This window comes from Dreissena polymorpha, chromosome 2, assembly GCF_020536995.1.
Source record: "Dreissena polymorpha isolate Duluth1 chromosome 2, UMN_Dpol_1.0, whole genome shotgun sequence".
Classification (NCBI taxonomy): Eukaryota; Metazoa; Mollusca; class Bivalvia; order Myida; family Dreissenidae; genus Dreissena; species Dreissena polymorpha.
The window spans coordinates 102211750-102235151 of record NC_068356.1 but is presented as its reverse complement, the minus strand read 5'-3'; the positions used below and the strand labels follow the sequence as shown (position 1 = coordinate 102235151).

Genomic DNA, 23402 nt, shown 5'->3' with positions numbered 1-23402 from the left:
GACTCTGAGTTTAGATAATGACTGAAAGTGCGATTTCTCATCAATGAGAGTAATTGTACATCAGGTTTTTGAGATAACAACTGGCATCTGATGGAAATAAGGAGCATGATATTACGCATTGCCCATGTAAAATTATGGTGTACTAAACCGTTTACAGTTGGTGTCACCATTTTTACTTGTCCTTTTTTTTAATAATGAAACTTCTTTAAAGAAGAGAAATATATAAAATAACGAGTTAAGTTCTTCATAAAGTACCGGAAAATGGCACGTTCCCAATTAAAAAAAATACTTATTTCCCTATTGCTATTAAAAACAAAATCCCAATTGAAGGTTAAAAAATGCATATTTGTTTTTAAATAAATACAATTCAAAATTTAGTTAGTTTCCCTATGCAGCTCTATGGCTAGCACTCAAGTAAATATAACATTGTCAACTTGACAACATGGAGTTATCAATTAAACATTTTTTGGGAGAAAAATATCAAATACACCAATTTTCCAATATGAAGACTTCACAACGCAAATTTTTCCGATTTCAGGGTTTTATGCGCATAATTTTCCAAATTGCGCTGGTACCAGTTCTTTTTCCAATTGGGAAAACAAACCGCTGCATTATAAAAAGGGAATAAATATAAATATGATGTTGACTGTAAGTTTATATCAGTCTTCCATTGTTTGATAAATTTATCATAAAGATTCAATTAAATCTCAATAATTATTTCTTAAAGTATGTGTTTACACATTGATATTCAATTTGGCTCCAGAAACAAGCAATTTTACTAAAAATAGTCAAATACTATACACACATAGCAATAAAACTAGCATTTTGAAATAAATGCAAAACACAAAATATATTTTACCAAAGGCGGACATCTTATTTAAAGATGCAGAACAGGTCTTATTTTCTTCCTTTGTGTTGTTTTCACTGGGCCGCCGAACAGGTTGCGCCAACAGTAACCTCAAAAACAAGGATATAAGTAAAACTGATGGATGCTCCCCAATGATGCTTTGTCGATATATCGTTTAATTATGTGGAAAAAAGTGTGACCTTGAGAAAATCTATTATTAGCCTCAGTGACCTTGACATTGACCCCAGTGACCTCAAACCTCATCAAAAAGATCGATCAAATATTGAAGGTGCTATGAGAAACTGTGACCAAAGTGTGACCTTGAGAAAATCTATTATAAGCCTTGGTGACCTTGACCTTGAACCCAGTGACCTGAAACCTCATCAAAAGGTAGAGGCAAGGTACCTACATGCCAGATATGTAAGAGATCGGTAAAATATTGAAGGCGCTATGAGAAACGTAACAAAAGTGTGACGGAAGTAAGGAACCCCAAACTGGCAACTATATGCTTCCCATATATATTTATATATAGGGGGCATAACAAGCACACAAAATCTATACATGAATTTTATTTACCTAATTGTTTAAGATTTTTAAATGGAGTGACGAAGCATGTTTTTACTCATTTATTGTTGTATTTGAATCTATTTGCTATGGCAAAAATGTATGTAAAACAAAATACAGAGTGCAAGTGTGATGTCATGAAGCGAATCTCGTTCTTACTGTTAACAAATATCACTGAAATTAGGTCACTATGATAATACATTAATACATATTCCAGTTTTTGTTTAATTAAAATGCCGTATACAGTCTTTTGTTTTGGAACAATAAATACACATATTCATCTCATTCCATAAGTTGAAACAGAGCATCTTTTATTTCCTGTTTAAAATATTTTAGGTACCCATTCAGCAAAATATGAGTGAAAAAACTCTGATATGATCTTATTTGTTATTAACAACCACTTGGCAATAACCAACTATCTTTAAATCTCTTTCAATTTGAATCAATTTCTTTCCTTAAATTTTCCTCAGTAAGAAATTATATAAAGTAATAACTACAATAACTAACAAATTCACAAATATTTAAATTTTATTGTCCTTGTAACACAGAGAAATTAATTCACATAATATCATTATTGAATTTTCAATTCGAAAAAGATGTAAATTAGTAATGTAAATCAAATAGATAATTTGATATTACATACAATTATAAGTCACATGTAATAATTCGTAATTCTTGCAAAAGCCAACATAAAGCCAAAAACACACACACGCCATGCAAGAAAGGCAACACAATCAAGCAATAGCGACATAATAATCGTGTCCATTCATTTACTGAAATAAGATAAAGCGTGCAGCAGACAATATATAGACATATACAACATGTTAGTATATATATGTTCCGATATGAAATTAGCAATCTCCACTTTGTTTTCTAAATACATATGCCAATTTTCTTATAAACGGCTGACGATCAGTCACCTAAAAGCTTAATTTTAATCTTAATTCAAAGGAAGCATAACCCCTTCTAAAAGTGTGAGTCGAATAAGAATTTGGATGTACATCACATTTTGAAAAAGAAATCACGCAGCTTTTTAAAGTAAATGTCATATGTGGCTGGGTTTCCTGACTTTAATACAAATAGAGAAGACCAGGTACAGAAGGAATTTTACTTATCATGTCCTTAAAGGCTGTCATGGGACACAATAGTGAATGTTTAACAACTATTAATGGACTGCTGTTGTCCAAATTGTTTAGTTTAATCCATTTCATTTCTTACCAATAACTTATGTTGTTTAATAGCAACATCAACCCCCAGTAAGAATTTAGAATATTTTAGGTCTTGTTACGTTGGTGGAACTAACGTAGATTTTCTAGCTTATAGAAAAAAGGCGAAACAAAATAAAAACAAGACAAGGGACAAAATTGTAACAAAACCAGGTTTTCAATATTTAAAAAAAAAATCTGATAGCAGCATTTGTTACTTTGACGAATGTTAGCTTCTGACCTTAGTCCCATGGATAAAACAGTATCAAAAAATATGTGCTTTTTGTATATGAATGACACTAAATTATAATCACCGGTACAAATGTTTATCTGTCTATAAGCCCGTTTATGATCATTGTTAAACAACAAACAACCATTCCCCTTTGCTTTATAAATTCACACATGTCATGTATGTTTTGGAAACACTAAAAATTTATAGATCCCCTTAGATATTCTGACTTGTTAATTAAGTCATTTAAGGCAGAACCCTTTGGAAAACGCAAGTCCAAAATAATTCTCCTATCTGTGACATCCTTTTTTTGCACATAGTTTAACGGGGTCGATTATTACCGGAGCAGATTAATTGTATTGTATATTGACACTTTTATGATAACCTGGCTGATATATGGTATGCGGATTTGTGCACGTATCACACAGATATTCATCATAATTCTTGCAGACAAAAGCAGCTGTTTTTTTATATGATCGTTTTCATACAGGGTTCACATGAATGTGTCAAAGCATTTTCTCCAATAAAATCGCATGCATATTTTCTGTTCGAATCCTACAGCCTTCTAGAAGCCATAGTCAAATTGTGTTTCAACAGGTCTCTACTTTCGATTTGAAAACCAATGTGTTTTTTTTTAAGTTTAATATATACCTCCAATATATTTTACATACAGAATGACATTATCGACAAATATATTACCTTGCTGTAGTACTATGCCAAATTATATATATTAATACCAACTTATATCCAAATAGAACAATAAAACACTATTACTGTCCTAGTTCATTCTAAACCTTATCGCAAAGTAAATATCCGTGTCATTATAAGTCGTTTGGGTAAGATAAAACTTCGTCGACAAGTTCAGGCATTATATCATGAGGTTCGATAAAAACCGAATACCGGTATGTCATTTCTTTTTGACGCAGAGCATGTTATCGTTTCTAACATATCGACTGTCTACAACATAGTTGAGTATAATAATGATCGTTGCATTTCGTGAGATGAATCAAGCTTTCAGTTTGTATATTCAGGTTGCACTACCGCCCCATTTAACACACGTGATCAAGATGAGATCGTCAACCGAGAAGTCATACTCGTTTAATGTAACCGAGTTAAATCAGGTATCGTCTTGATCCTGACGATGACGGGGACGGTCCAGGGCTTTTATTAAAAGATATGTTGGTGTAATTAATAATTAGATTTGGAAACTTAACTTCAAAATAGCAGCCATTGAAGTCCTAAGACTTGAGATAAAAAAATTCAATTTAACAAGAATGAACATGTTAGATTATAAACATAATTGATGTACATGTATATAAATCTATACATCTGTCGCTGAATGATTTGGTTTAGAAGCAGCTAATGAAAACAACAGACCGTAACCAAACCTTAAAGGTATACTTTCTTTGAAGTAAAATGCACATGCACAAGATTCGCTGTCACTTTTTGCACCACGAACGTACGTATAGTATTGTTAAAACCTACCCGATCATTACGATCAAGAAAAATGTATATTCGCGGCTTTAGATCAATCTCCTTGCTGAATTTGCAACTCTTTGTTCAAATGAGGCAAGTTTCAGAAAATGTAAGATTATAAACAATTTAACGTGTGCTTAAACACATGCCACTTGCCTCCTTATATATCTAAACATATCGGAGACTGTCGAAATATGGTTATTTATATAAGATCTATCTGAAACGTTTTAAAAAAATCGACGTTCGGGCGATAACCATAATAAGATTTAAATTTTCGAGTACCATACAGCATCTAAATACTCAAATTAAACAATTTCAGTCCAGTTCAACACGGAATTTATGAATAGTTTCATGGGTTGTGCAGTATTATATTTATCTCCACAATATACTTCTATTGATGTCAATACATACTTTTAGATTGATTGTCATGTATTATTTATAACACGTGCGTATACATGTACGTCATTTAAAAATACAAAACGCGTCAGGAATATTTTTTGCAATAATTTATTAAACAAATACTAAGCAAACATAGAGTTTTCATATATTATCTTCAAATACAAGATAAGAAGAATGCAAACGTGACATGGGGCTTTCTTGTATAGAAAATGGATGACAGCAATTGTGTTTTATTCTTTATTCATTACCATGATATTAGACAGAGCATTATGTTAAGAGAGTATTTTTGAAATCTGATTTTATATACACCTGGTCGAAGGTTTTTTAACAGAAAAGTATCATATTAACATTCTTTCGCTGCTCAAACGATGTTTAATCTTTTCTTTACGTTAGATGTTTTAATGCCCGAGTATTAAGCTGAGATTAAAATGATAATATAACATTAGGTATTCATAGTGATACAACTCTTTTACCCATATGGGATTGTGTATTCCAATCAAGTACGAATATCGAGCCAAGGACGACTACCAAGGTGGGTATTGAGTATTTCTATGGTTAAACCTCTTTACGACATTCAATGCGATAAACGGAATAATCGTTGGTCGTTGGATATAAATGAATATGCGACAGTGAGGGTTTTTGGTTTGGTCATAGGCAATCTCCACGCAGAGTTGTCGTTCCTTGCTCTCACATACAACTCTGCATAAGGCTCAGCACGCCATTTTGTCTACCAAATAGCTAAAACCGAACAAACGCATACAATGTATATTTGAGTGGATATTTAAGATCGCATGCAATTAATTAAGAAATATGACTTTTAAATGTACGATAAATCGTGCAAAAACTTGTGAGTTTTAATGCGACTCTTTGGAACTATTTTATTGCCCATTTACACAGATGTAATCATTCCACGCACTTCACAAATGTAAACAATTGTACATATTTTTTATTGAGTGACGTTAGGCATTGCTTCGACGTATTTATGTATGTCGGTTTCTTAACATAAAAAAACATATCAATTTTATAATAATTAATTAAGACTGATATAAGATATCATGGTATGAGATGGTTTTCTTAAATGCAGTTAATGCAATGTAACCGTCGTGCAAGAGATTGTTTAGTATACTGTAACCTCACTGATGAACGCTTGGAATGATCATGACATGCATGAGACGCTTTCATAACAATAGTCCGTTCTGAGCCCAACACAGAGGTGAATGTAATGTGACCGTCGTGCAAGAGATTGGGTCATAGGTAATGTTACATAGTGTCAAGAAATATATAAAGGGAAAGTACTGTGCTATGCTGAATACTAGATCACGTAAGAGTTGTCTCTTCTGTTAATCTTAATTATATGATTATGCTTCATAGTTTGTTGTACACCTGCAGCTTAGGTATGAATAAATTAACATGTAGCCACATACGCCTTACATATTATTTATAACACTAAGTAGACTACAACGGTAAGCTTAGTATAATAATGATATTATGAAAAAAGTGAAGTTTATGCTGCTTTCAATTATCCAAAGCCGCTAACAGTCTCGTGCACCTGTCATTTATTCCTTTGACCCTTCTCGTACTCCTTCTTTTCAAAATTAAATTTGTAAACGTAAAATAGTGTGTTCGAGTTTTATAGCTATTTCATGACGAGTGACGAAAACCAGATGGTGCGCTGTTGTTTTTCGGGACAAAGCTATTCACCACGAGACGCCGATCAGTCGTTTACTTGTGGTTCAATAACATTTGTTAATTACCTATTATATTGTGATTGGTCCAAGACTGAATAATGACAAAGGACAACTTTCTCAAACTGTCGAAAAAATGTCTTTAATGTAACATTAATGACTATCTGCGACCAATCTGAAACCCAGAAACTGTCTTACAATAGATTGTTCAACATCACTTATAACATCAATTTGTTGAGGTTCGATATGTGATTATAAGTTAATCGTACGCTATGTGTGTACAACGGTTTAAGTAATGAAAACATAACAGTGTCCAGTATTTTGAAGGGCAGAATTAGAACATATTCATTTTTATTTTTATTTGTACTGCATGTGACGTGCCACATAAGATGTAGTTTTATATTGTATCATGCAGTTTCGGTGTATATATTGTTTAAATTATCACAATGTGTGTGGTTGAATCATTAAACTTTTATTGTTGGAATCGAGTACTTCGTTTTCACTAAGAGGGCGGTTTCGCGTGTGTAAATATGCTTGAAAGCAAAGTAAAAACCATTGGTGATATGGACATTGTAGTCGATTGGTCGAGTTGATTGATAGGTCGATTGATTGTTTGTCTCATATTGAAGTTTGCTAGCGACCCTCTGTGTTGTTGGAAGGACCAAAAATCACTTCAGTGCACTGTTTGGAATTCGATGTATGGCATTCATTTCAAACCTCCTGTTTGGCAAAATTGTTTTATTAAACTATATTTAATTGTAAACAAAATACAAAAATATGCTTTATTGAGATGATCCATTCGTCATTAAAGTTAATATTTGGAGGTCACCTTTTTCTTTAACAAGCAAACCATTAGACTAAAAGCTAACCAAAATGATTTAGCCGCATTTTGGTCCATTTATTGTCTCTTATAATTATACTTCTGAGACACAGTAATGTTTCCATACACTCTAAGAAATATTATCGGGGCCACAGTTTAATATCATGCAAACATACCCTTTATTAGCATATTGCCATGAATAAACTGATCATATACCCCATGTTTGCACCTGCGATACAAAATAGCATTAACACTAGTTATGAACTTAAAACAATTCTATAAACGACTGTGTGTGGCTAAATGAACAATATAACATTTCCAGGACAATAAAACAAAGTACAAAGAATATCGTTATGGTTATGTTTGTAAAATACTAATAATTGTATTGTAAATTGTTTGTTCATATTTTTTTTTATATAATATCGTATGAAAACTCAACACAAAATCAAATATTAATTGACATAAAAGGTAATTGACATACAAGGCAATTAACATTCAAGGTAATTGGCATGAGACAAAAAGATTTTCAACTGACACTTGTCTCATTATATTAAATTTGAAATGGATAAAGGTCACTTTATAGGCATGGTATTACTGGACCTACAGAAAGCGTTCGATACTGTTGATCATTCTACCCTTATTATGAAACTTGAAGCCTTAGGCCTTAGTCAAGGTATTCTGCGTTGGTTCAGGTCATATTTATCTGATAGGCAACAACTTGTTGATGTGTCTGGTATCTTATCACAGCCTTGTATGATTACATGTGGTGTCCCACAAGGGTCCATACTCGGTCCCCTTTTGTTTTTAATTTATATTAATTACATGTCCGCAGTGGTCAAAAACAAATTGTTACTATATGCGGATGATTCTGCTATTTTGGTTTCTGGGAAAAATAGGTCAACTATTGAATAAGAATTGGCAGAAGATCTTGAAACTGTTAGCCATTGGTTAGTTGATAATAAATTGTCTCTGCATCTTGGTAAAACTGAATCTATCATATTTGGGTCTAAGCAGAAACTTAAGCAAAATAAGGATCTTCATATTACATGTAATGGCCAGGTTATTAATTCAACTTCATCAGTAAAATATTTAGGTGCCACCCTTGATCAACATTTAACCGGTGAATCCATGGTTACTTCAATCATCAAAAAGGCAAATGCCTGGTTAAAATTTATGTACAGGAAACAAGCATTTCTTACAGCCCACACTAAAAGACTTTTGGTTTCTTCACTTATCCAGTGCCACTTTGACTATGCGTGTTCCTTCTGGTTTCATGGATTAAATAAATATTGGAAGGATAAGCTCCAGATCACCCAAAACAAATTGGTCAGATTTGTTCTCAATCTAGAACCCAGGTCTCATATCAGCAACCAACATTTTGTTTCTTTAAACTAGTTTCCGGTTTCCAAAAGAGTGGAACAAATTACACTATGTCATGTATTCAAAATTAAGCATGGTCTTTCTCCAAGCTACATGAGTCAAAACTTTGTAACTCAGGATTCTGTTCATTCTTATAGAACTAGGTCTAGTGCACATGGGTCATTTGTGCCTCCAAAGGTTAAAAGTTTTGGGATTAAAGGGATCTTTTCACGCTTTGGTAAATTGACAAAATTGAAAAAAGTTGTTTCAGATTCGTAAGTTTTCGTTTTAGTTATGATATTTGTGAGGAAACAGTAATACTGAACATTAACCATGCTCTAATATAGCCATTATATGCATCTTTTGACGATTTTAAAACCTAAAAATTATAAAGCGTTGCAACGCGAAACGATTGAATAATTTGGAGAGTTCTGTTTTTGTCGTTAAATTTTGTGAAACTACGAAGATTGCTTATATAAGGTATAAAATACGTCAAGAACGTGTACTCGGCGGAATAGCTCAGTAGGCTAAAGCGTTTTTACTTCAGGACTCTGGCAGGACTCCAGGGGTCACTGGTTCGAAACCTGCTCCGGGCAATGTTCTTTTCCTTTTTTTATTTTTTTTCTTGATTTTTTACTGGAGCTTTTACGATCCAATGTTTACATTTATCAATATAAAGCATTTAATGAATAAGTTAAAAAAATGCCAAAATCTGTGAAAAGGCCCCTTTAAGTCGTTTGCTTACCTAGGATGTAAGTTATGGAACATGTTACCTCCACATATAAGGAGTATTCCCACTTTCGATACTTTTAAAGGAGCGGTTAAGAACCACTTTTTAGAATGATGATTATTGTCCTATTTATTCATGTTTTGTTTTCAACTCCTAACTAGTCCCAAGAGTAATGTGATATTATTTTATTTGTAACGTTGTGCTTTTAGTCTGAGATAGCTACATAGATCAGTTACTATAAGGTATTTCTTTTTTATCTTGTTACATTGTCATAATCAATTGAGAAACAGCATAGTTGAGTCATTTTTATAAATACCTTTGTTCTTTTATATTGTAATGATTCTTTTATTTTGTTTACATGGTCCATGCCTCTCTATGTCAGACCACCATCAGTAGAAAGGACCACAATGGAAACAAGAGATTATCATCTCTTTTTTGTGTCATCCTTGATATTGATGCTTACTGACATGGTTCATCACACAGCATTTCATTAATAACATATTTTAAATGTTGTTAAATTTTAATGTATGTATGTGTTGTTGTATTATGTTATGTTGCTCATTATCGAAATAAATCTATCTATCTATCTATACAAGGTAATCGACATACAAGGCAATGGATATACAAGGTAATTGATAAACAAGGTAATTGGTATACAAGGTAATTGATATACAAGGTACCAGAAATTGACATTCAACGCAATTGGTAACAAGGTAAAAATTACCATACAATGTAATTGACATACACGATAATTGACGTACAGGGTAATTGACACACAAGGTATTTTTGATACAAGGTAAATGCGTACATGCCGTTTCCCTACTTAAGGCATTTGGCCCACCATACACTTGTTAATTTCCAGGTGATTTTTACGAAGTCTTACCGCTCATGTTTTTTCCATGCATGGTTAATCATCTATAAATATGTATTTTTATTCCGCAACGTAGTAATAAATTAAACCGTTAAAATGAACGATATCAAATGCATATTGGAAAACAAAAATAAGAAGAAAATGTTACTTATATGCATACAGCTACAAAAACTTGGTCAAAATCAAAACAAAAATCTAAACATTTAGTATGATGGGCTGATTACTTAAATTGTATTCTCGGTTTTAATCATTCATATTTATTGGTGGGTTTGTGTCTGACAAAACGTTAAAAGTTAGAAGGTTGCTAGTTATAACGTGTGTATTCACGAATACATATAAATGTTATTAATGCAAGAATTAATTCATTTTAAAATTTAATCATACCAAAGATGAGATTTATCAAATATGAAATAATTTATTTGCAATGATCGTTTTGCTTTTTTTGTTAGACACACACACGCAAGCATATTATACATTAACGGCCTTATATGGTGTCTTTTACATTGAAGCGATACTGGATTCTGTCTATTTACACACACACACACACACACACACACACACACACACACACACACACACACACACACACACACACACACACACACACACACGCACGCACGCACGCACGCACGCACGCACGCACGCACGCACGCACACACACACACACACACACACACACACACACACACACACACACACACACACACACACACACACACACACACACACACACACACACACACACACACACACACACACACACACACACGTGGAACGCTGGAAATTACATTCTAACCGACGTTTGTGGGTAGTAATAGAGCTTAAGGCTTATGTAGGATAAACAAAAACTAGTACAATTTTTAACGAACGTGACACTCTGATCGTGACAATAAGAAAATATATGCATAGTAGCGCTCAGTTCTAGAGAGGTTTTCAAGTATAAATATGAATTTACCAATATTTTCCCGCTAAACTACACGCCGGTTAACATTCATGTTATTGGAATTAAAATAGTATTACATACACAATATGTTGAAATAAAACGTTTATTACATTTCTTGAAGTTATGCTTTTAAACACATTTAAATAATAAGAAAGGCACGCTGCATATGCAGTTTGAAATGTTTCGATTTTTTATCGATTTAAACTACTAAGTTTATCAAGGTATCAAGTACGTCACCATCAATAGTCAGGTGCGCGATGGCATGTTTATTCTTAATGTACACCAGTACTGTGTCATTAGGCCCTACACATGCACAAGATGGTTCCCGGATGTTCTTATTGGTGACTGCTCTAGATGTGCCATTTACGGTGTTGTATATGTACACTGTATGAGCGTCCCTGTCAGTAAGTACTAGCGTGTTCTTAGACTGGACATATGTGCACATACTCTCATCTATTGTGTACGTCTTCACAGGAAACGTCACGTGATCAAAGTCAGACTCCACACCGTCCACTGATAACATTCTGGCAGGGCGGGGATCATCGTATGAACTCACGACCATGCGTAACGGAGACATGCAGGATATAGAGTAGAACTTAGAGGTTGTGTTGATAATCATCGTCAGCCCTATTACATTGTCTTTACTCATAGACAGAAGACACACTAATTTACTATTTCCAAGCGTTGCAGCAAAGTCATCTGATGACAAGCATACCACATCACATGGGTTTGTATTGAACTTATAAGGTGTTCCTTGTCTCTGCAGCAGCTCATTCAGTATCATACATTTCTTGTTATAGTTATCCACGGCTACCAGTCTCCCGTCCGACAGGAAGTCCAGTCCAGTGAGGTAAGGTTCCTTCTCATCATCCTCAGTCTTCAATAGATCTACGGACACGAGCAGCTCCAGGTAGTAGTAGTAGTAGCAGTAACAATCATTATTATCTTAATGATTGTTCTATTATAACATATTAGTGTATTAAAATAAGTTCAGTAAACGCAATCGGATAACATATTTTTAAGTGTTATTAAAGTCATTTACAAATGAAACTCTTATATTTTAATGATATGAAATAATATTTGTCAAGCAAAAACTAAACTTAAATTCATTGCGTTCAAGATTCGAACATGTCATTATCATCATCGTCATGATCATCATCAAATCGTTGCAATGCCTGTACCGTTTGAGTGCAAATAATTAAATCATGATATAAACGATGTTAGTAGTAGTTGTATATTTTATTAAAGTGACGCATAGAACATAAATATCATTGGTATTTACAGCAATAATACGATATGTACAAACATTGTACTACCCAGCCATATAAATTGCTGACGAGTCACTGAGTTGACATGTTATCGGTAAGGTCATAAAATCACATCAAAATAGTGCAGGAAAGATCATGATAACAAAAAGAGTTAAATTGTTTAAAGTATAAACATGGATAAATTATATCAATAACTTCTGTTCATTATAATCAGGTGGACTTAAAATATTAGTATTGCAAGTTCATATAGAAATAACTAATATTATTTACATAGGTTATATAATTTACATAATGGTTTGTTTTAATTTATGTCGGATACATATAATGCTTCCGATCGTTTCATAAAATAATCTTGAATAAACAAAGCAGATTTATAAATAAGTCGTTTATCAGTCAGCATACATGCTAGCCTCTCGCTATACGGGATGGTAGTTATATTTGGTTTAATATTTGATATACAGTTATAAAACGATAATCTTAATAAAAGGTAGAAAGGACATTCAAATAAGAAATGGTATTCTGTTTCGACCTTATTGGGTTCTTTACACAGAAGGCAGAGTCTTTCTTCGATCTTTAAGTTTCTAAACCGCCCGGTTTCAATCCGCAGCGGTAAGGTACCTGTTCTTATTTGAGCAATGTAAGATCTCAAATGCTTTGGCAGTTGCATAGACACATAATTTTCACAACCAAGTTCGTGTTTAATTTGCCGGTAAGTCCTGAGCTTGGGTTGGGATACGAGATCTTGTTGCCATTGGTCAGAATATATACATGTAAAAGTCTCTTTAGCATGGCACAGCAAATTGTCCAGCGACAGGTTGCTCATGGATTTAGTAGTGTACAGGTGAAGTAAATTTAATTGTTCAAAAACACGTTTCACGTCCGAACACCATCCGTGGCTGTGTGCGTAATCCCACAAAAAAACTTTCTTCGTAATTTTGTCATCTGGCATTTTGACGAGGCGGTCCCATAGGCGGAGCATGTTCAGGTGATGTCGCATTATGGGCGCTTGCCATTCAGTATCGCCATTTATCGCCAAGTTCGACGCATGTTTATGGACGCCTAGAAACGACCGGATGGCCCTGTTCAGTATCGTATCACATTTTGCGTATTTTTTATAACCCCAGAGCTGTAGTTCGATGTTTGTATTTCTCCGTGGTCAAAACACCGAGGCGTAGTTCGCTTACCTGAACTAATGTAATAAATGAGTTGAAAATTATATTGATGTGGTAGTAAATAAAGTATTTGTTGTTTACACACAAAAATCAGTAAAGACTTTGCTAATTTCTAAAATAAACTTATTTTCATAATGATTATAATCCATGTCATCCCCCTGGTATGCTTTGCATTAGGCAAGTGTATGCCTAAGAGATAATAAATGTTGTTGTTGTGTTTGTGTAAATTCGTCAGTTCAAACGATCCCGTGTTTTAGATTCATTTTTCATAACATTTATTATATGTTAAGAGCATGGTAAAATTTCAGTATTACTGATTCCTCGTAAATATAATAATTACAACGAAAAGTTGCGAGTCTGAAGCTTTTGTTTTAATTTTGTCAATTTACCAAAACGTGTAATTGCCCCTTTAAAGCTTTTACCTTGTAAGAAGACTCAATTGATTTAAGCAAGCAGTCGGATAAACCTGTATTTCGAAAAACATGGCGAATCATCATATCATATTTGTTTTATAATTATCTGTTTGTTATATTGTTTTATATTGGTAGATTGTTAATGTTTTCACGACTACATTATTAAGTAAAGGTCAGAGTTTTCCTGACAATAGTTCTAAGAAGGATCCTTATTCCACATTATAATTGACATACCAATTTTTGTACAATGCTCGACACTTGACTAAACGTTCTGTGAATAATACCGAACCAAGTCTGTCAGTGTTATAAAGAGATGCCGTGTTGATGTTTGATTTTGAACTTACTCGATATTAAATTTTAAATGAGCTACATTAAATTAACGTTTGAGTTGTTGTAAGCCTTTGTGAAGCCTTTTTTGAAGTTACGCATGCGTTACGCAAAGTGAACAACTCTCAATCAGTTATCTTAATTTAATTGTCAGATTGCGATTTTTGATAAAGCTTTTTTTAATTTTTTATCGGAAAAATATCCAACGGTTATTAATGGCGTTGACTTAACCACGAAATATTTGCGTCATCAATAAGAATAACAGTTTGAATAAAACGTAGAGAGTCGATGTATCAAGAACAAGGTGGGGGCGTTGAAGCCTTATGCCGAATTTTCAAATTAATAGGGCTTATATGCAGATAAACAGCACTTTTATATAATCTTGAGTGTTATTATCCCGTATTTTGTAATGAAATGTAACAACAACAAGAAAATAAAATATTATGAATCCAAGAAAAATTATTATAAAATGGGTTACCCCTAAGCTGCACAAGAAGGATCGACCATCATTCCTAAGTCAACACATACCATTGTATCGCGTGACTGTACCGGCAAGGCAAGTCTTGAATTACGGTAAAACAGTCGATATATTTCTGTTATTAAATATATGTGTTTCGCATGTTATACTTGTTAGTAACGGATAGCCTTCTTTAGCTTTATGCATATTTTTTATTTAATCATTATATAACTTAAACATGTCATCAACATATACTGGATTGTATATACATGTATAATTATGATTAAAATCGTACGTTACCGTGAATGTTATGCTTAACACTCAATCGCAAACGTATCGTTACACGTTTATAAATTTAATTTGTCAAACAAAAGGCTGAAGATATCACTTTAACATTCATATATTTCCAACATAGAGGCATTCAACATCCTTCATCTACGACGATCTTATACTTCTGTACCTCGTGCGGGTGTTCTTGCATCGTGCTGAACATTGTAATAGATATATGGGAATTTCATTGAGTTTGTTCGCATAATTGACTTTCCTTCACCATTTCAATTAGAGAAAGGTAATGAAAATTTCTTTTTCACATCCAACTTAAAAAAGATGATGTAAAAGAAATGCGGTTTATTTTAAAACATGCATAGGAGGACACATTTATTTTATTATGTTTATGGCTTTAAAATACACAACTAGGAAAATTCACATCAAAGTTAAAGATCATCAGCAGTATTTGTACCTATAATTCCTTTATAAATTAACTGGTCAAATGTATTTATTATATACGTCTAATATACCATTCAGAAGTGCGTATTTATAATAAGTTTTATGTTTTATTCAGCTTGTAGCATCAAATGGGGTATGGCAATTAACATGTAATAACCAAAAAACGAAAGATAAATTATCCTAACATTTTGCGAATTAATATAAATATAAATGCCCTACAAGAAAATATAATAATTTGTTACGGGCTTAAAATTTAGTATGATGGTTTGAATACCTTAATGGAATTCTCGTTTAATCAATCTCCATACGCTTATTGGATTTGTGTCGGATCAAAACGTTAAATATCAGACGGTTTTAAATGGAAACGTGTGTTTTCTCGGTCACTGAAATTCGCTAATACATAAAATGTTACAAAATGCAAGTATTGGTTTATTTTAAAATAAAATACATAACAAAGCTTAGATCAAGAAAATATGCTATAACTAATTTGATATTATCGTTTTGTTAAATTATTTTCAAACAAACAAAAACAACTGAAATTAACGGCTTCTTTTTTTATCCTTTACACTAAAACGATACAAGAATATTAACAGGCAGACGTGACACGCTAGGAATTCTAATCTGAGTCGACTTTTGTTGATAATTAGAACTTGTGACTAATGTAGGCTAAACAAAAACATTTTTTTGAATGAATGCAACATTACTTTCACGGCATCAAGAAAACATACGCGTAGCAATGTTCAGTTATAGTTATGGTTTTCAAAAATTAACATACACCTAACTACCGTACACACCTGTGACGTTGCATGAAATGCACATTTAAAAATAATTAAATACACTGTATATTTTAATGTCTTCATTTACCCCCCCCCCCAAAAAAAAATAATAAAAAAATCTTGAAGATCATTATAAAAACACATTTTAAATTAAAGCACATGCAAAATACATAGGTAGTTCGAAGTCTTTCGAAATATTTCAACGATAAAACATTATAACAACACTGTTCAATTGTAATTAATCGTAACAGTATTCCGAGTTGATTTAACAAAACTAATGCACAGAGTCAATATTTAATAATTGTGTAAAAAGCCTGATCACGTGGATAACATTTACATCTTACTACTCATCTAATTCATTGCCGGTGATATCTTATACAACTGAAGTTTTGCGGTGCCTTCAGCGCTGTTGGACACTGCCAGCCTAGTACCATCCTTAGACACACATATGCTGTACGGATACTTCATATCCACTGGGTATGTACCGAGTATTTTACCGTCAATGGTCAGATGCACGATGGAGTGCTTATTCCCACTACACACCAGCACCGTGTCACCAGGCCCTACACAGGCACCACGAGGTTTCTGTATGTTCTCATTAGTGACTGCTGTAGATGTGCCATTCAAGGTGTCGTGCATGTATACCGTATGAGCGAACCTGTCAGTCAGTACTAACGTGTTCTTAGACTGGACATACGTGCATTTACTGTCACCTGCTTTGTACGTCTTCGTAGGAAACGTCAGGGAGTGATCAAAGTCTGACTCTACCCCGTCCACTGATATCATTCTAGCAGGACGGGGATCATCGTACGTACTCACGACCATGTGAGATGGAGACATGCAGCATATAGAGCCGAACTCGGATGATGTTTTGATCTCCCTGGTCAGTGTGATGGTATTGTCTGTACTCACAGACAGGAGACATACTGCATCGTTAAACGTTACACACAGTGTATCATGAGACACACATACTACGCTGTATGGGTAACCCTTGAACTTGTACGGTGTTCCAAGTCTCTGTAGCTGCTCATTCAGTATGATACATTTCATGTTAAAGTTATCCACTGCTACCAGTCTCCCGTCCGGCAGGAAGTCCAGTCCAGTGAGGAGAGGTTCCTTCTCATCATCTCCAGTATTTGTTAGATCCACGGACACGAGCAGCTCCAGGGTGACTGGCCTTGGTTGGGGGGATAAGCTGAGCAGACTGGTGTTCACTTAAATAAAAGTAACAAACAATAATAATAATAATAATACTTATTATTATTATTATTAGTAGTAGTAGTAGGAGTAGTAGAAGTACTACTATTATTATTATTAATTTAATTATTATTTCGTATTATTGTTATATAATTATATATTATTTTATTAAAATGAATCCATTTGACGGAAACTTGTTCACATATCTTTGTTATTGTTATTATAATTATTATTACTATTATTATTATTATTATTATTAATTTATTATTATTATTATTAATAATAATAATAAGAACCATAAAACTAATTTACTTATGAAACTCTAATATTTAAATAACATTTTATACTTTTAAATGCAAAAAAATAGCATTTATTCGGGATTCGAACGAGTGATATTTGGGAGGAAAGTCATACTGGGAAATGCTGGGATTCGTTTGTATTGTGAACGCTCTGTTACTAATACACCAAATTACAAATAGCGTTAAAAACGCATGATACATTTCCCAATTATCAATATAATCGAAATGACACTTTTCTTCTTGGAATGTAATGAATTATTTATTTCTAGAACGTTTGAAAAGCGATTACATGCAATCCGTACCCCTGGTCGCTAAGACGCTTTACATCCGGCTTTTATAGAGCCTACAAGATTTAAGGTGAGCCAGATACATCTGCGTTTAGAATAGATCTACCACGCTTTGTTTTACAGTAACGATTTATGTACGCTTAGGATCCACATCAACATGCACGTTTGATTTTAAGTGGTACAATGTTATCTATTTAAGGAGTAATTTTTAACACATGGACTTTTCAAGAACCGTATACAGTTACTTTTGAAATGCATGTGTAAATTAAACGTTTTAACTTCCTGTGTTAATTTCTATGAATTAAACAGTTACGGGAGATCGCGTTATTGTTAATACATTATTGGCTCGATCGTGGCCCTAACGTTTATATCTGATTCCTCCTATCGTACGATCACGAACATCACGATAGTTCACTCGTAGCTGATCGTGTTCCGTCTCTCAAATTCGGAGCTGGATTTGACGATTTGCTTCGAGTTTATACGTCGTGATGCGATGTTTTCGTGCCCGGATGCAATGCGGTAACAATTGACATGACGCCTTATCAGTGATCGCTCCGCCCACTTAATCACGTGGCTCAGCGGGAAGAAAACCTAGACAAGCTAACACCAAAATAGCTTCTTTGCCTATAGACTGCATATAGATTTACGCGATATTCCGGATAATTTTATGGACTTGTTTAACACCATATTACACTTGTAAAGGGGTTGATGCCATTTAGTTATTCTGCAAATGCAAAAAATGTTCGATTAAAGAGAACATCAGCTATTTATAACGGGTAAATCGGTACATTAAACACGCTCTCAAACGCTTGCGCGCTTACCGAAATCGAACCCGTTATTACGGGTAATGGTGGTACTTGCAATAAATTAACACTTCACCGGTATTTACCCGTGTTATTAACAAAATTATTACCGAAACATTCCCCCCTACCCGTGTATTTGACACGAAATAGCGCTTTATAACTGGGAATTCGGTGAAGTTTTACGCGCTTTCTGACGCCGGGTGGGTACCTCAATCCCACATGTTATTGCGTATAAAAGTGATATTAATCATATTAAACATTGCTTATAGGACATTTATCAATCACTATAATTTAAAGCGCAAAAACAACACAGTAAGTTTGGACATTGTCTGATATAAATTAGCGTTGTACAAAATGGAATACGGTCAGGCTATTATAAATTAATAAGGCTACCAATATTAGACGCTCGCGCAGGTACCGACTTCTCCGAAGTTACCGCATTTATTGGTTAACTAATATCAGTATAAATAACTCTTTTACAATAGCATTTATCGATACGTTTTTATTAAAATAATAACAAAATTGTTTTCACTTGTTTCTGACACACACAGAAACGCGATTTTTAACGGGGATTTCGTAAAGTTACACGAATTGGGTACCAAAATTCTCAATTATTTTACATGCACACGTGACATAATACATTAATAATGCTTATTTATTGCTTATATGACATTTTCAAGTTTGTAAAATAAATTAATGTTCTGTAAAGGGGATCTCGGTAATTTTTGAAACTTCCACTCGCTCTTTTCAAGACCGCATTGCCGCGTTGGAAATGGTATAAATTTATTTCATCTAACTTATCTTTCTGGATACCAAATGTCAGAGTTGCATTAACGCTTTTTACACCGTGTTTGCCATATTTCATTTCCGTTTTTGTAATCCGAACAAAATAAACGAAACTCATTTTAAAAATGAGATCTAGGCATTCGAGCTCCTAGTGTGGATTAAAAGCGTTTATTGGTGACACCACACGACTGCAAATGTGTAGATATCGTTATTAAGATAATATATCACATGTCACCTTCAAATAACATGTATGATGTCAATTAAGTGCATTACTATCAGAGTAATATATCCATCTCTTACACTTCTCAAGATCTTTTTTCGGCTTTGGAAACGAAATAAATTCAATGTCACCAACTAATCTGTCAGGATATCGATTGTCCGAGTTACATAATCCACATTGACACCGTTTAACCATTTTTAATCGTTTTTTAAAGAGGAAAACTAAAGAAACTCGTTGGAATAAAAGTGAACCTAAACATGTAGCTTGTCTAGAAAATGGCGGACAGGTCGTTGCTAACGAGTGCGCCCGATTGTCGTATTGCAGATACACACCAATGCGTTATTCACTAACTAACTTTTGCACGAGTCGGCAAAAAAAACCTCCATTTAACGGAACTTGTTCACATATATTTGTATTTGTAAAGTGCCATGAAAAAGCTTTACAAATGAAACTCTTATATGTATATGATTTTACATAATTATTATGTCAAGATAAACTTATTTCGTTTGGGATAAGTTTATTTACTATATTGGAGGAAATTCTATCGCACTGGGCTAATCAGGGATAAGCATATAAGTGAGTATTTTAATGCTCTTTTTAAAATATACCAAATTAATCGATGGACGCATAAAAACGTTAAAACGAATGATAAATTTGTCTATGATTCTTTGATTAATATACAAAAACGGCACCTTGCTTTTTGGAATATAATACATTCTTAATTATTGAAGCTTTATTTGAAAATGTATGTGTTTTCTAAAAAGTATATCATCATCATCATCATCAACATCATCGTCGTCATCATCATCATCGTCATCATCATCATCGTCATCATCATCATCAATCATCATCATCATCATCGTCACCGTCGTCCTTATTGCCTTCACCTCCGCCATCATCATCATCACCATCAACAACAACAACAGCGTTGCAATATTATACCTATACCTTCAGAGTATCAAATCATTATATCAACTATGTTGAGGTAAGAAATTCAGAACCTAACAAAAGTATCTAAAGAATCATAGGTTGCTAATATGAAATAATGTAATAAAATAGTTGCACATTATATTCTTGCAGTAGTAAGTAATATGTATGTTGTTAACATAGGACACTTCGTTATTGTTTTAATGTAAAACAAACAAGTTCTTTGTGTTCTCTTCACTAAAATAGCCAAAACGGATAGGTCTAGTTAAAAATACATAAACCTCATCGTCATCGTCAGCAGCAGCACCATAATGATCACATTCAGTTCATGTTTCGTATTTATCTAAGTTTTTTTTTGTCACGCAGCTTCCATTTGCGTTCGCGTCGTATCGCCCACAACAATTGTGTGTTTCCTTGTTCATTCCATTTTAGTTTTCTAAGTTTGAAATTTACTAAAAATATGAAAAAATGAAATATTTTAAATTATCAGTATATTAATTTTATAGGGATTTTAGTAAGTGTTATGATCTCAAATACTGCTAGTTACTAATGTTTATTTGTACCGTACCGTAACGCGCAACTCTGAAAAATTTACATATATACAACATTTAATTAAAAAAAAACTGTTCGATTGTAAAAGTATCAAATTAATTAAATCGTTATAACACTTTTGAACTTCATATCGCTCATTATTATCTGAACGTCATCGACAAATACAGTTATTCAAATTATACCAAATGAAAACTAACTGTTAAATAAAATACCTGTCTTGTTGTCATCATAATTCAGCTTTATAGAATTGCTTCCCATCTCAAGGAGTGAAGTAACCTGTTTTGAAAAAGACACTGTCATTGTTGATGAACATTTAATCTTTCTTTGGTCATCTATAGTTGATTCGATAGTTTTTTGTTTCTCCTTCATTTGTTCTGAATAAATGTACTGTTGACTGGGCGTTCCGCGGTCTAAAACGACACAACACATCGACAATACATTGTTTAGTACTTCCTTAACTTTGAGCGAGGCGTCACGTTTATTTCCAATCCGTTTGACCTCTGCGGTTTTAAATTGTTTTGCCTCACTTATTAATTTCTGCTTTGCTCCTTCAAACTGTTGTATGATACGATCTTTCATTGTTTCCACCTCTGAAGAAATCTTTGCAATGGACTCATTTAAGCCAGTCTCCGACTGCTCACAATCCGCTATAATAGCGTCTGCCTCGGATTGCAATTTTATCAATGATTGTTTTATTCCTTGCAGGTCGGGTCGTGTTTGTGTGGATACTTTTGCTATTTCATCCAATTGGTCACATTTCCGGTGAATGAGAACACATGAAAGACAGCAAAGCTTAGAATGATCCTGACAGAAAAACACTATTTCTCGTGCATGCTCCTGACACTTGTCAAATCCTTTCATGTCGAGTATTACGGGCGCAGATTTATTTTCCGGTACATTAACAATGTTATGCTGACCTGGTTTATACACGGTGTGCGGATTCTTGCAAGTTTCACACAAGAACTCATCACAATCCTTGCAGAAAACCGTAGCAGTTTTTGATATGTTGGTTTTCATACAAGGCTCACATGATTGTGTCACAGTACTTTCGCCAATGAAGTCACCTGCATTGTCTTTGTTTGAACCCCGAAATATTCTAGAAGCCATTTTGAAATTGTGTTTAAACAGGTTTCTACTTTCGATTTGAAAACCAGTGTGCGTATGTTTAATATATACTTCCAATATATTTTACATAACAAAATGATATTATCGACAATATATATTTTCTTGTTGTATTACTATGCCAAATTATATGTCAACACCACCTGATATCCAGATAGAATAATAAAACACTATAGATGTTAAACACTCTAACTGTTCTGGTTCATTCCTCGCCCAATAGATAAGTTAATATCTGTTTCGTTAAAAGTCGTTAGGGAAATAGTAAACTTCGACAATCTCCGGCATTATAAATGTATCGTGCGGTCGAAAACAACCGAGTAAACCGTTTCTTATGGATTGTCAATAGCGTTAGCAGTGCGTGTTCTCGTTCGTTATATATTGGCTTAAAATTAGTTAGTAGTGTGAAATTTATAACGATGTATTGTGGGAGATTTATACAGCCATCAGGTATGATATCAAGGTAGCAGTGCAGCCCCATACACACACGTAAACGGGATGAGGATGTCCTCCGTAGAGCCGCACTCGATCAATGTTACTGGACCAGACCATCTCATATCTGTCGTATAGATCTTCTTGAGGACGGTGACGGCTTGAATCAAATTGCAACCTTGACAGTCCCACGACTTCCAAAATTGAGGTTACGAAATTTCAATTATATATGAATGAACACTTTGGAAGATAAAAATAAGTGATTTATATAAATTTATACATCTGTCACTGTCATGATTTGATTTATAAACAGCTTATGAAATGAACTGGCCTCATATTTATACTCTCTTTTACATAAAATGCACATGCACATGATTCGCTTAGGCTAGTATTCCATCTGGCCGTATCCGCATCCGCATCCGAAAAATATAGAACAAGTTGAAATGCACTGCGCTTATTCCATTCATCCGCATCCGCATATCCGCACGCGCAATAGGCGTGCGCAAAAGTGAG

At 33.8% G+C, this 23402-nt stretch overlaps 3 protein-coding genes across 7 annotated transcripts in view; 1 reads left to right on the top strand and 2 right to left on the bottom strand.

The window, feature by feature from the left end:
* The window catches only part of LOC127868308 (uncharacterized), a 501779-nt gene extending 497960 nt beyond the window's left edge, over positions 1 to 3819 (bottom strand). The window contains exons 1-2 of the mRNA XM_052409946.1: positions 3545 to 3819; positions 860 to 957 (exon numbers count right to left, since the gene is read on the bottom strand). Of these exons, the coding sequence (XP_052265906.1) occupies positions 860 to 872 (13 nt within the window). The 5' untranslated portion in view covers positions 873 to 957; positions 3545 to 3819. The remainder of the gene's footprint in view (positions 1 to 859; positions 958 to 3544) is intronic.
* The window catches only part of LOC127868310 (uncharacterized), a 525576-nt gene extending 502845 nt beyond the window's left edge, over positions 1 to 22731 (bottom strand). Inside the window, exons 1-2 of one of the 5 annotated variants that reach the window (XR_008044070.1) lie at positions 21551 to 22715; positions 16286 to 17481 (exon numbers count right to left, since the gene is read on the bottom strand). Coding sequence is in view for 3 of the 5 variants with exons in the window: in XM_052409951.1 (XP_052265911.1) it covers positions 16896 to 17481; positions 21551 to 22445 (1481 nt within the window). In the remaining 2 variants the exon portion in view is untranslated. Of the gene's footprint in view, positions 1 to 16285; positions 17482 to 21550 lie in introns of all 5 variants that reach the window. The other 4 variants (XR_008044071.1, XM_052409951.1, XM_052409952.1 and 1 more) reach the window with 4 other exon arrangements.
* A 214-nt stretch (positions 22732 to 22945) lies between these two features.
* The window catches only part of LOC127868309 (uncharacterized), a 44723-nt gene continuing 44266 nt past the window's right edge, over positions 22946 to 23402 (top strand). The window contains exon 1 of the mRNA XM_052409950.1: positions 22946 to 23097. The gene's annotated coding sequence lies outside the window, so the exon portion shown is untranslated. The remainder of the gene's footprint in view (positions 23098 to 23402) is intronic.